This window comes from Ailuropoda melanoleuca, chromosome 7, assembly GCF_002007445.2.
Source record: "Ailuropoda melanoleuca isolate Jingjing chromosome 7, ASM200744v2, whole genome shotgun sequence".
Taxonomy (NCBI): Eukaryota; Metazoa; Chordata; class Mammalia; order Carnivora; family Ursidae; genus Ailuropoda; species Ailuropoda melanoleuca.
Window position 1 is genome coordinate 85,608,822 of NC_048224.1, and position 13,479 is coordinate 85,622,300.

At 39.1% G+C, this 13,479-nt stretch overlaps 1 protein-coding gene across 3 annotated transcripts in view; it reads left to right on the forward strand.

Moving 5' to 3' along the window:
* Positions 1–13,479, forward strand: part of CPB2 (carboxypeptidase B2) — a 62,289-nt gene continuing 48,810 nt past the window's right edge. The window contains exons 1-3 of one of the 3 annotated variants that reach the window (XM_034665191.1): positions 1–2,729; positions 3,060–3,119; positions 10,310–10,900. In XM_034665191.1, the coding sequence (XP_034521082.1) occupies positions 10,827–10,900 (74 nt within the window). In that variant the 5' untranslated portion in view covers positions 1–2,729; positions 3,060–3,119; positions 10,310–10,826. Of the gene's footprint in view, positions 3,120–10,309; positions 10,901–13,479 lie in introns of those variants that run through there. The other 2 variants (XM_019794927.2, XM_034665192.1) reach the window with 2 other exon arrangements.

The window sequence follows — 13,479 nt, forward strand, 5'->3', positions numbered from 1 at the left end:
TAAGGAGGGCTCATGATGTGATGAGCCCTGGGTGTTATACGCAACTGATGAATTACTGAACTCTACATCTGAAACTAATGATATACTATATGTGGCTAATTGAATTTAAATAAAAAATAACAAAGCTATGTGTAATGTAATGTAAAAGTTGATAATTTGGTAGGCATTCCTGGACTTGGCTATCCCAAGGGCCCAATGATGAGTCCCCAATGACTCAAACTTCCTGTTCTAAGGGTAGTGCTCAGGCCAGGGGTATCTGGACTCTGGTTAGCCACAGACCTATTAAATCAGAATCTGCATGTTAATAAGATTCTCAGTTAATTCATGTGCACATTAAAGTTTGAGAAACACTGTCCTAAAAGAATAGAAGCCTTCTTAAAAGACCTACAGTTGATAGGAGGTTAATTTAATCAGCTTCACTTAAGAATCCCCTGGGGAGCTTGTTAAAACACAAATCTCCCAGATCCCACTGCAAGATTCGGTGCCTATAGAGGCGGTGGGCCTGGGAGTCTGCATTTTCCACAAATACCCTAGGGGAGTCCATGACTCACAGACTGCACTTGGAGAAGCACTGGTCCAGAGCAGCTATTCTACATGCTGGCTGCACATTGAAATTACCTCAGGGGCTTTAAAAAAATGCTGATGTCTATACCCCTCCCTCCTAGATTCTGATATAATTGATGTGATGGTGCAGCCTGGGCAGCCAGATATTTAAAAGATCTCCAAATAACTCCAATATGCTGTCAAGTTTGAGAAACACAGGTCTATAGCTTGGCGTACTCTTCAAAGGGCACGGCTGGGTGAAGCATGTTAGAAAGTTGGGAGACCAATACAAGGTATGACGATTTATTTTTTAAGATTTTATTTATTTGAGAGAGAGAAAGAGCAAGGGAAAGGGAGAAGCAGGCTCCCTACTGAGCAGGGTGCCCCCAATGCAGGGCTTGATCCCAGGAGATCCCAGGACCCTGAGATCATGACCCGAGCCGAAGGCAGACGCTTAACCAACTGGCCACCCAGGCGCCCCAAGGGATGATGATTTAGAAAGGGGGAATGAAGAGATGGAAATTTCCAAAGACAAACCTTGCTCTGTTCACAATTTAACCATCCAGTCAAAATGCATTTGCCTGTCTGGGTGCCAGCTAAGCCCCTCGGTGCCCCTGGTCTCAGGCTCTTGCTAGCCAAAACAAGGGAATCAAAACCTGAGATACAGTTTTCTGCCTTCACAACTCAAATCCCTCTCTTCAGTGGCTTTGGAGATGGCATCATCCTTTCTTCCCTTTAGGAAGGTTTGGCCAGATATGCCAAACCGTTGTGCAAATTATAAAAATGCTTCACTCTTCATGAATAAACATGAGAGATAATGTGTGGAGAGAAAAAAACATTTATCAATTAAGTGTCTTCAAAACCTCCCAAGATTATGCAGCTTTAATGGCTGAGTGATTTTGAAAGGAAAACTTGTAAATTGAGCTGTACCTGAACTCATAATAAAAAGCCATTAAATTAATTGACTCTTTTAGCGCTTACCTAACAGTAAGCCTGAGCTGTCTATCCAAATGAGGCCAGCCGAGATCACTGTGGCATTTACCCTGATTCTCAGGCTGCTCCAGATGAGAGAAACGCAAAGCAGACCAGTCCTCACAGCGGAAATTCGCTTCTTACGCAGTCTTAACAAAGGCTGAGGGTTAGGGCTCTTGAAGAAGCACTTGCCATATTATTTTTGCCACCTAATATTCCTAAATGGCTGGAGAACAAATGTATAAATTAGATGGGTCCCAGGGGACATGATTCAATTAAATATATCCCCCAGAACTAGATTGGCTTCTGGGTAGGCAACTCATCACCTCACTCTTCCGGGAGCATCAGAGGAAGAGGACGGGCTGTACCCAAGGTCATGAGGAGCTAGATAAAACTCTGGGCAGAGAACATGTTGGCCCCCACCAACCCCTTCCTGGTTTATCTTTTTAATATAAGTGGGACATTTTGAGCACCTGTTTCTGCCAGTTACTTTCACATGTTATCCTACTGAATCCTTACAACAGCCTTCTGATGTAGGTTATTATTAATCTCATTTTTCGGAAGAGAAAACTGCACCTCTGGGAGATTAAGAGATTTGCCTGTGATCTAAGGGTGGGTCCATCTGATCAAACTTTGTGTTCTTTTCATTCTTCACAAGAGGTGCCAAGATCAGAAATCTCAAGGAGAGATGCAGAACACGGAAAAAAACTTGTCTCCATTTTTTTCTTTTTTCTCTCCTTCCTTTCTTCCTTCCTTCCTCCCTCTCTTCCTTCCTTCCTCCCTCTCTCCCTCCCTCCCTGTTTCCCTCCATCTTTTCTTTCTTTCTTTCTTTCTTTCTTTCTTTCTTTCTTTCTTTCTTTCTTTCTTCTTTCCTTTCTTCTCTTTCTTCTTTCTTTCTTTCATTATGAGTAAAATTGCTAGAAATAAAATTGCTCAACTTTTTGAATATTCAGCTGCTATGAACATTCAGGTGTTTGCATAGACATTGCTTCCTTTTACTTGGGTAAATAGCCAGGAATATATAGTAAGTATGTTTAACTTTATAAGAAATTGCCAAACTTTTTCAAAATGGCTATACCATTTTGCATTCCCATGAGCAATGTATGAGAGCTCAAGGTGTTCCACATCCTCACTATTACTTCATATTTTTTGTCTTTTTCATTTAGCGAACTCCAGAGAATATATAGCCTGTGATCCAGTAGGGAACTCCAGAGGTGAGTAGTGACATATCACTGTGGTTTTAATTTGCATTTACTCAATAATTAATGATGTTTGGGAAAATGTCTGTTTAATCTGCCCATTAAAAACATTTTTTGTCTTATTCTTGATTTACAAGTGTTCTTTATATGCATCAGATACAAGTCCCTTACCCAATATGTTTTGAAAATATTTTCTTTCAGTTCATGGCTTGTCCTTTAATTTTGTTAAAAGTGTCTTTTGAAAAATAAGTCCTTTTAATTTTGATGAAGTCCAGTTTTTCAAGTTTTTCATTTGTGATTTGCGTTCTTTTATGCTCTAACTAAAATACCTTTGCCTAACCCAAGTTCTTCAGGTTCAGCCATAAGAAGCCCCCGCAGGAAAACAAAGAAAAAGAAGAAAGTGAGGTCGGAATTATTTTTCTTCTAGTTCCTTCCCTGCAAGATTAGGAATAACCATTTGAGTCTCTCATTGAGAAGTCATAGTTCCTGTCTGTTAACCCTCTGCATATGGCTCTATTTCCAGGTTCTTATCCTTTCAGTGCCTTGTTGTTACGAGTCTTGGTACACTCAATGATCTTTTGTAATATCCCTTATCCTGCCCACATCAGTGTAAACAATACTTTTATTAAACTCCCCACAAATTAACCAAATTGAGTGTACCATCTTGCAATATTCACCAGGAAGTCTTTTTAGGTTCCACAAAACATTCAGACTCACAAAACCTTCACCAGCCTCATTCAGCACCATTTACTCTGAGATGTATAAGATAGAAACCAAAGCCTGGGGGCGCCTGGGTAGCAAATGGATGAAAGACCTCAATGTGAGACAGGAATCCATCAAAATTCTAGAGGAGAACATAGGCAACAACTTCTATGACATCGGCCAGAGCAACCTTTTTCACGACACATCTCCAAAGGCAAGAGAAATAAAAGATAAAATGAACTTATGGGACTTTATCAGGATAAAGAGCTTCTGCACAGCCAAGGAAACAGTCAAAAAAACTAAGAGACAGCCCACGGAATGGGAGAATATATTTGCAAAGGACACCACAGATAAAGGACTGGTATCCAAGATCTACAAAGAACTTCTCAAACTCAATACACGAGAAACAAATAAACAAATCATAAAATGGGCAGAAGATATGAACAGACACTTTTCCAATGAAGACATACAAATGGCTAACAGACACATGAAAAAATGTTCAAAATCATTAGCCATCAGGGAAATTCAAATCAAAACCACACTGAGATACCACCTTACGCCAGTTAGAATGGCAAAGATAGACAAGGCAAGAAACAACAATTGTTGGAGAGGATGTGGAGAAAGGGGATCCCTCCTACATTGTTGGTGGGAATGCAAGTTGGTACAGCCACTCTGGAAAACAGTGTGGAGGTCCCTTAAAAAGTTAAAAATTGAACTACCCTATGACCCAGCCATTGCACTACTGGGTGTTTACCCCAAAGATACAGACGTAGTAAAGAGAAGGGCCATATGCACCCCAATGTTCATAGCTGCATTGTCCACAATAGCCAAATCATGGAAGGAGCCGAGATGCCCTTCAACAGATGACTGGATTAAGAAGCTGTGGTCCATATATACAATGGAATATTACTCAGCTATCAGAAAGAACGAATTCTCAACATTTGCTGCAACATGGACGGCACTGGAGGAGATAATGCTAAGTGAAATAAGTCAAGCAGAGAAAGACAATTATCATATGATTTCTCTCATCTATGGAACATAAGAACTAGGATGATCGGTAGGGGAAGAAAGGGATAAAGAAAAGGGGGGTAATCAGAAGGGGGAATGAAACATGAGAGACTATGGACTATGAGAAACAAACTGAAGACTTCAGAGGGGAGGGGGTGGGGGAATGGGATAGACTGGTGATGGGTAGTAAGGAGGGCACGTTATTGCATGGTGCACTGGGTGTTATACGCAACTAATGAAGCATCAAACTTTACATCAGAATCAGGGGATGTTCTGTATGGTGATTAACATAATATAATAAAATAAAATTAATTATAAAAAAAAAAAAAGAAACATCTGTTCCCCACTGGATCACAGGCTATATATTCTCTGTGTGTCCTTTTGTGTAAACTATCATAGAAAAATGGTAGTATGCTATAATATTCCTTATGTTTTTATGCATTTTTGCTTGTGTTTCTATCACATTTTGCTTTACATTTTAATGGTATTTTTCAACTCATTAAGTTTAATGACTGTTGTATATTAATTATACCTGTTATCGATCCCAGTTCATCTTTGTCCTCTTTAAGGCTTTTGTGTTGATTGAACTTGGGTTGTCTGATTTCAACACTACCACCTTTAAAAAATTAATAAACTATTTTTTAGAGCAGTTCTAGGTTTACAGAAAATTGAAAACACAGAGTTCCCACATACCCCTCCCTCACCACACAGTTTCCCTTATTTCCATCTTAGTGGAGTTCAATTTGTTACCATTAATGAATCAATATTGATACATTATTATTAACTCAAATCTATAGTTTACACTAGGGTTCACTCTCTGTGTTGTACATTCTGTGGATTTTAACAAACATGATGACATGTGTCCATCATTATAGTATCATACGGAAGAGTTTCACTGCCCTAAAAACCCTCTGTGTTCCACCTGTGCAACCTCCTTTCTTCCCCTCAGCCTGGTGCAACCACTGCTCTTACTGTATCCAGCTTTGCCTTTTCCAGAATGTTGTACAGTACGCAGCCTTTTCAGATTGGCTTCTTCCACTTAGCAACATGCTTTTCAATTTCCTCCATGTCTTTCTGTGGCTTGATAGCTCATTACTTTTTATTGCTCCACACTAGCTTTTGTTTCTGTTTTGTTGATGTCTCATTCTACATACTTCTTATTTTTAGCTTTCCTAAATCGTTTTACTTTAGGTGTAAACATTATAAAAAGTGCAGAGTGGCTACCCGCTACTGGGGGAGAGGCAGGAGATCTGAGCGCTCTCTCCTATGCTGTTGAAGGCTGAGAGCAGAGAGGAGAATTGAGGGCAAAGCCTGAGCCAATGAGACCCCAATCCCTGCTAAAGAGAAGGATTTGCTCCTTGTTTTTAAGTAATTTGAGACTGTGGTAAATAAAATCTAATGGAAATAACAGCAAAGCCCAAACCCAGCTCAACCGCAGCCTAGACTCTCAATCCTTCACACTAGCGGCATGAAGAAGAAAGTATATGACCAATCCTGGGCATAAGTATTATTTACTTTAGTCTATACTATCATTTTGTACATAATATCTCACATTCAATAAAAAACTATAAGCAAGTGAAAAAGCAAGAACATGTGACCTTACTTTAAGAGAGGAAATGGTTAAAAGAACAAATGCAGAAATTGCCCATGAACAAAATGCATAAGCAACAGTGAAAAGAAAATTCAAAAAAAAATCTGAATACAAGGGTCAGATATGAAAAACGTGATATGGAAATGAGGAATTACTTCAATGGACTTATCAGCAAACTGCAATAGCAGGGAAATGAATAAGTGAACTTGAAGCCAGATCGATAGAAAGTGTCTGAGCCAAAACACAAAGAGAAAAAATAGTTAAGAAATATAACATAGAACTTTTCTAGTTATTATTGCTGTTAAAAAAAATCACTGTGAACTTAATGGTATAGGTTCACACTTCCACAATCAATTGACTTTATGTACAAAAAATCGACAAAGTGATTCCACAGGGAAAAGAAAGTCTTTAATAAGTGGTGTTAGAAAAACTGTGCCCTAAGAACTAAAGAACCTCAATCCCTGCCTCGTACCACACACAAAAGTCAAATTGAGATGGATGATAAACCTAAAAGTCAAGGCCAAAACAATAAAGTTTCAAGAAGAATAGTTTCATGACTTTGAATTAGTCAAAATTTCTTTAAAAAAGACACAGAAGTACCAACCATCAAAGAAAAATTGATTAATTGGACTTAACAAAATGAAAAATGTCTGCTCTTCCAAAGACACAATAAAAAGTCAGCGAGCCACCAAATGGCAAAAAATATTCACAAGATATATATCTGGCCAAGGAGCTATAGCCAGAGTATATAAAGAAGTCATGCAAGTTATGATAAAAAGTTATGACGGAAAGAGAAACAACTGAAGTTTCCAAAATGGTCAAAAGAATCTAACAGATATTTCCCAGAGGAAGATACTTTCATAATACTTCTACCTGACAAAGGACTGATGTCCAGAATATAAGTAACTCCTGCAAATCAATAGTAAGACAGTCTGATTAAAAATCAGGCAAATGATTTGAACACACACACACACACGCACACACACACACAGACACGCACACAGCCAAGAAGCACAAAAAGGTTTTCAACATCATTAGTCATCATAGAAACATAAATTAGGGACACCTGAGCGGCTCAGTTGGTTGAGTGAGCTGAAGTCTCACTTTGCCTTTGGCTTAGGTCATGATCTCAGGGTCCTGGGATCCAGCCCTGCTCAGTAGGGAGCCTGCTTCTCCCTCTCCCCTTGTCTCTCTCCCACCCCCCACTCTTGTTCAGGCTTATGCTGTCTCTCAAATAAATAAATAAATAAATACAATCTTAAAAAAAAAAACACCCAAAAACATGTTGAGCAAAAGAAACCTGACACAAAGGAGTACACCCTATAAAGCCATAGACTGAATGTTTATGTCCTCCCCATCCCTCACTCATGTGTTGAAGCCTAATCCCCAGTATGGTGGTATTTGGATGGAGCCTTTGGGAGGTGATTCATCATAATGGTAGATCTCTTGTGAATGGGATTAGTGCCCTTATAAAACAGACCCCATCGAGCTCTCTCACTTTCTTTCTGCCATGTGAGAATATGGCAAGAAGTCAGCCATCTATGAACCAGGGAATGGATTCTCACCAGGCACTGAATCTGTGCCCTGATCTTACACTTTCCACTTTCCAGAACTTAAAGACATAAATGTTTGTTGTTTAAGCCATTCAGTCTATGGTATTTTGGCTGCAACACCCTGAACTCACTAGGACAATATATGATTCCATGTAGTTCTAAAGCAAAATTAATCTATGGTGATAAAATCAGAACAGTGTTTGCTAGAACAGAGGGGAAATTGATTGGGGGGAATATGAAAGAACTTTCTGGAATGATGGAAATTTTCTATACCTTGATAGGGGTGTGGGTTACTCAAGTATATCTATTTTTCAGGACTAATCTGCTCATACACATAAATCTGTGCATTTCAATATATGTACCTCAATTTTAAAAAGATAGTGCTCACTGCTGCCTAGGACTGGTTTATAAGTATCTGTTGGTCTGTAGGAGACAGAGGAGTAACTAAGACAGGAGTGACTAAGCCGGTAACTAAGTTAAGTCATCCCGACTGGTGACTAGATCTTTGAAAACCATAATATTATCGTGGTGTAGAAACTCCAAAAACCAGTTTAAGACAGTGTTCTGGTTCGGAAACCAAGGGGCCGCTTGAAGGCATGTGCAGAATGGAGAAAAGTAAGCATAGAAGGAGAAAGGCAGGAAAGGAAAACAAAAGAATTCAAAATGAGCCTGCCAACTAAGCTTCCAAATCACAGAAAAAATCAAATGCTTAGAGAAGCAGTCAACAAAATCAATATTCAGAGCATGAATTCATCTCAAATACAATTAATCCTTTAAAGCAAGTCTAACACAGACATTAAAATAAGTATTCTAAGGATTCTCAGCAAGAGTTCTGAAGGAACCACATCTATTAAAAATTAAACAACAAAATGCTTTAAAATGAAATTTAAAAATACTGATATAAAAGCAGAATGGGGGCACCTGGGTAGCTCAGTTGGTTAAGGAGCTGACTTCAGCTCAGGTCATGATCTCAGGGTCCTGGGATGGAGTCCCACATAAGGCTCCCTGCTCAGCGGGGGGTCTGCTTCTCCCTCTCCGTCTCCCTCCGCTTCTCCCCCAACTTATGATCTTATTCTCTCTCTCTAATAAGTAAATAAAACCTTTTAAAAAATAAGAGAGAAATGGATAAAATGTGAAAAAAGCAATTGTAAAACTTGGAAAAGATTCGTAAAGTTATTGAAATTAAAAAGAAACACACACACAGGTCAGTTGACTATGTAGTTTAAACTAGATACAAAGAATGAATTTGTAAATTTGAAAGTGGTACTGAGAAACTCTTGCCCAGGATTCAGCATACAGAGACACAGACTATGATTTTTAAAAAACTTGAAAAAACAGTTACAAAACATGGAGTGTAGATCAAGGAACTCCAAAGGGATCCCCTAAAAAGCACTAGCAGATAATAGCTGAAGAAATAATAAAATGGGTTTCCCAGGTTGAAGAAATATCTAAATCCTCAGATCAAAATTACATTCCGTGTACCAAACTTGATAATAAAAAATAAATTTACATCTAGACAAGAGTAATGGATCTGAAGACTATTAAAGGTAAAGATAATCCCATATGCCTTAAAAGTCATCCAGTAGAAAGAACAGCTGATCTGCAGGGGAACAAGACGTAAGAGCAGATTCCTACCTTACCACAGTAGATGCCAAAAGACAATGGAAGAGCTGTCCCACGAGAATGTGACATTTGGCTACGCTAGTCTGAAAGTGAGGGCAGAAGGAAGTTCTTGTCAGACAGACAGAGCACAATAGAATCTACCACCAATAGGTCTTCACTAAAGCAACTTTTCAAAGATTGCTTCAGCAAGAAGAAATGTAAACCTGGAGAGGAGACGTAGGATACAACTCAATAGGGAGCACAAAAATTGATAAAATTTGTCAGTAAACTTCCACTGTTGACTGTTATTTTAAAATTACTTTTTGTGTTTTAAAAAAAACAAGGTAGAAGTCCCTGGGTTAGTTTTTCCTCTCTCCCTTTCTGTGTAGTTATGTCGCTCATTAAAAACACCATTCAGTTCATGTGCTTTTGTTTGTATTTGTTTTATTTACTTGTTTGTTTTGAGTGAGTGAAAAAAAATAATGTGGTTCTAAAATTCTGTTGTATTTTCAAATTCTGAAGTATTCAAAAACGTTTACTCAAAAAAGTGTTCCTTCTCCCATCTCTTCTACCCTGTTCTTATTCCTGTATCTTTTCCACTCAGTTTTCTACCTGCCCGCTGTGGGTAACTGCAGTCTAATGGATTTCCTGTCTATTCTTCCTATGTATCTTTCTCTAAAAGTGATCAGATACACATGTATATTCTTTTTCTTCTCCCTTCTTATACAAGAATTCATTTCAGTGGAGTCACCTTAATCCATTAAATATGTTTTAATAGTTTTGAATCTCAGAGAGAGAAGTTTGAAATCTCAATCCTTTCCTTCTCAGAGGTCCATTGTGCGAAGGTTGTTTTATTTTGCAAATTTGCCTGCCCTGACCTCAAGAACATTCAAATGCATTGACCAGTGGGAATTTAGGGGTAATACCTGGGCTTCATCCATTCACAGGGGTAAGCTGTGGCCTCACAACAGACAAAATGTTATAAGTAAGATGCTATCTTCAGAATGACATGTGATGAGCTTTGATTTAGATAATGGCTCTTATGGTGAACTTTCCTAAATAAACATGATTCAAAACAACCTGATTTTTTTTATTGCTCAGAGAACTCCCTAGGACATAATATTCCTATTCTCTTACAGGTGGACCTGTCACTTCATATGAACATGGAAAAATTTCCGTAAATGGAGATTCTGTAATCCTCCGCACAAGCTCTCCTTCTGAGCCTTGTAAGAGCCACAAAGTTGAGAAACTCACCTTCTATGTTTTCGTCTAGGTTGAAAATGTTGAAAAAGACAAAGGAAGACCTCTTTAGTACTCCACTGGACACCTCCCTCAGCATGGGTTACGTGCCATTAGGCAATACCCTAGGGCTATTTTTCTTCAACAAACCAGACACATTTCCGCAACATTACTATACTTTTATTCCCGGCCTCGTCTTCCCTGAGGAGTTAAATATTTCTAGATAGTGGAAAGTAAGAATGACTCCCATCATACTTTATTTTTTAAGGGTGAAATAGAAGCTTGGTCAATTGATCACAGAAATGACAGGGAACATGCCATTATATTTTAACCAGTGTGTAAAGAAGGCTCTTATGTAACCAGCCATCCAGGCGCTTCTCTCCAGAGAATTTTGTTTTTCAGCAAATTGCTGTTGGGATGAAGCTTTATAGCTTTGGAGTCCTTGTAGCCATCTTCCTCTTGTGTGAGCAGCATGTCTTCGCTTTTCAGAGGTAACCCAATAGAATCTTAAGTGGTGGGGGGCCATTTTCCTCACTTGTTTGCCCCACGCGGAATCTAGTCGGTGCACTAACCTGGGAAGCAAAATGTAAAAGTTTGAAGGTCAGCTCTGTCAGGAACTTTCCATGTTGCCCTGACAAATAGTACATTTCAGTGTAATAAGGATCTCACTAGATCTAGGGTCTTTTTTTTTCTTTTCTGGCTCTATTTTTATTACTGACAGAAAGCTGGATGAAATGTATATTCAGTGGCTAGGGAGATGAAAGAAATAGAAGCTTTTATAAAAATAATTATTTATACTCTAACACATCACATGATTTACATTTTTTGTCTTCACACACGAAATATATTAACAGGATAATGTGTATTAACTATGAATAATACAGCTGTGAGTAACTGAATGTTTTCCTCTTGTACATAGAACATTGGAAGGGAAGAAGGTAAAGGTATGAAACAGGAGGTTTAGGTTATGCACGAGTATTTACATGGGATATGAAAAGAAGGATAGTTGCGTTATAAAGAACACGTATATGAATGTAGCTAATTCTTATTTTGTTTACTTGAGCGATTCCCTGGAGATTGCCTACTATACACCACTTGGAAGAGTACAAATGAACTGGTGTTCTAACACATATAATATATGGCAAATAGTCCCAGGCTATGTGTAATATTGTAATGTATTAACTAGTGAACTCGTAGAGTTTTAAAATTGATATTATTTCCTTTGGAATTATCTTGTTTTTCCCCTTTGTTTTGCTTCCGTGATTCTTTTTTTCTCCAATTATTTCCAAGACAAATGCCTCTCTCCATTTAGTGAATAATGAAGAGAGGAAAGACATACAGGGACAGGAAAATTCTATCAAAAATACTTATCTCGGCGCCTGGGTGGCTCAGTTGGTTAAGTGTCTGCTTTTGGCTCAGGTCATGTCCTGGGATCGAGTCCTGTGTGGAGCTCCCTGCTAGTGGGGGAGCTTGCTTCTCTCTCTCCCTCTGACCCTCCCTCTCCTCCCCTGTTTGTGCTAGCTCTCACTATATCTCTCCCTCTCTCTCTCTCTCAAATAAATAAATAAAATCTGTAAAAAAAAAAAAAAACTTTTCTGAGTCAAAAAAGGCCATGGGACAGCATTTAAGAAAACAGAGCTTGACTTGAGAGCCTGACGCTGTATTTGTACATCATCATTGATTCTTTTTTGTTCAATATGATTATCAAGTGTCATGCAACACAGTCCATCACCAAATAATGATTGGTATTGAATTGACATGAGAGTCAAATTGCTGGAATAATTGGTGACCTATAGGTCTATGTGTTTTCAATAAATAAGATGACTGTAATTTCTAAGGTCCTTGCCGATTCTAATATCCCACAACTTGGTGATTGGCTTTAATTAAAGGTAGGGGAGAGGGAAGGAGGAAAACTGTTATCAACATGTCCAGCTGGGTACTGTAGACAGTGGCAGTGTCATCCACAGAGAGGGGAAGGGAGGGGACACATGGTTATTTAACACCTATGTTACCTCATGCACCGGGCCTGGCACTTAGAAATGTCATCTCATTAAATGCCTACAATCCTGGGGCTCCTGGGTAGCTCAGTCGTTAAGCATCTGCCTTCGGCTCAAGGCCCGATCCCAGGGTCCTGGGATAGAGTCCCACATGCTTCTTCCTTTCCCACTCCCCCTTCTTGTGTTCCCTCTCTCGCTGGCTGTCTCTCTCTGTCAAATAAATAAATAAAATCTTTAATAAATAAATAAATACATACACAAATACATAAATCTCTACAATCCTACACCTTAGGAATCTTGATGGCGACATCTTACGGAGAAGGAAACTGAGCCCTAGGAAGGATAAATCATTTGCCCCAAATCAAACAGTAAGTGTAGAGTTTGAATTCAAACCCATGTTCGCTTCATTTCAACTCGTTTCTCCGAATCTCATTGCCTCAAAAATCTAGAAATTAGGAAAAGTGCTAATTTGATGGAGGTCAGATTTAGTCACAGTGAGTTTGCAGAGAAGACAGGTGATCCAGAGCGCTGCCTGGGAGAGGGACGGGCTGGAAGTTCAGGGTCAGGGTCACACCTGCAGTGGGTCTTTGGTGGCGTGGCTCCTGCCCCTTGGCAGCTGGCGGCTGCAGAGCGTGGCGGGCTCACCCGCATGCCACTGCCTGGATCATATCATGAACTGAACTCCTAGATAAGAATCCTTAGCAAGGTACTTCAAAAGCTTTACCATGTCCCTTCAAAATGAGAAGGCATATAACAGTTTAGTGGAACTAAGTAGTCAAATAAAGAATTTACACACAAAAAAAGGAAAGAAATGAATGAGAATATTCCTTCAGGCACAGCTCTTCTTACTATTTCTTGCTTCAGCTTATACTTTGGAGTCTGATCGATATCTATGATGCTTGAAGAGAGGAATGAGACTATGACTGTATTTTCACCAATCACATGGTATTGAAAATATTGTCCGTGTGTACTGGGGAAGGGAGAGCGGCAGCTTTGTGAGCAGGTTCATATCTGATTCCTCCCTCCCATTCCTCCGCTAGAAAAAACATTCCAAACTCTTCTTTCTGTGAGTA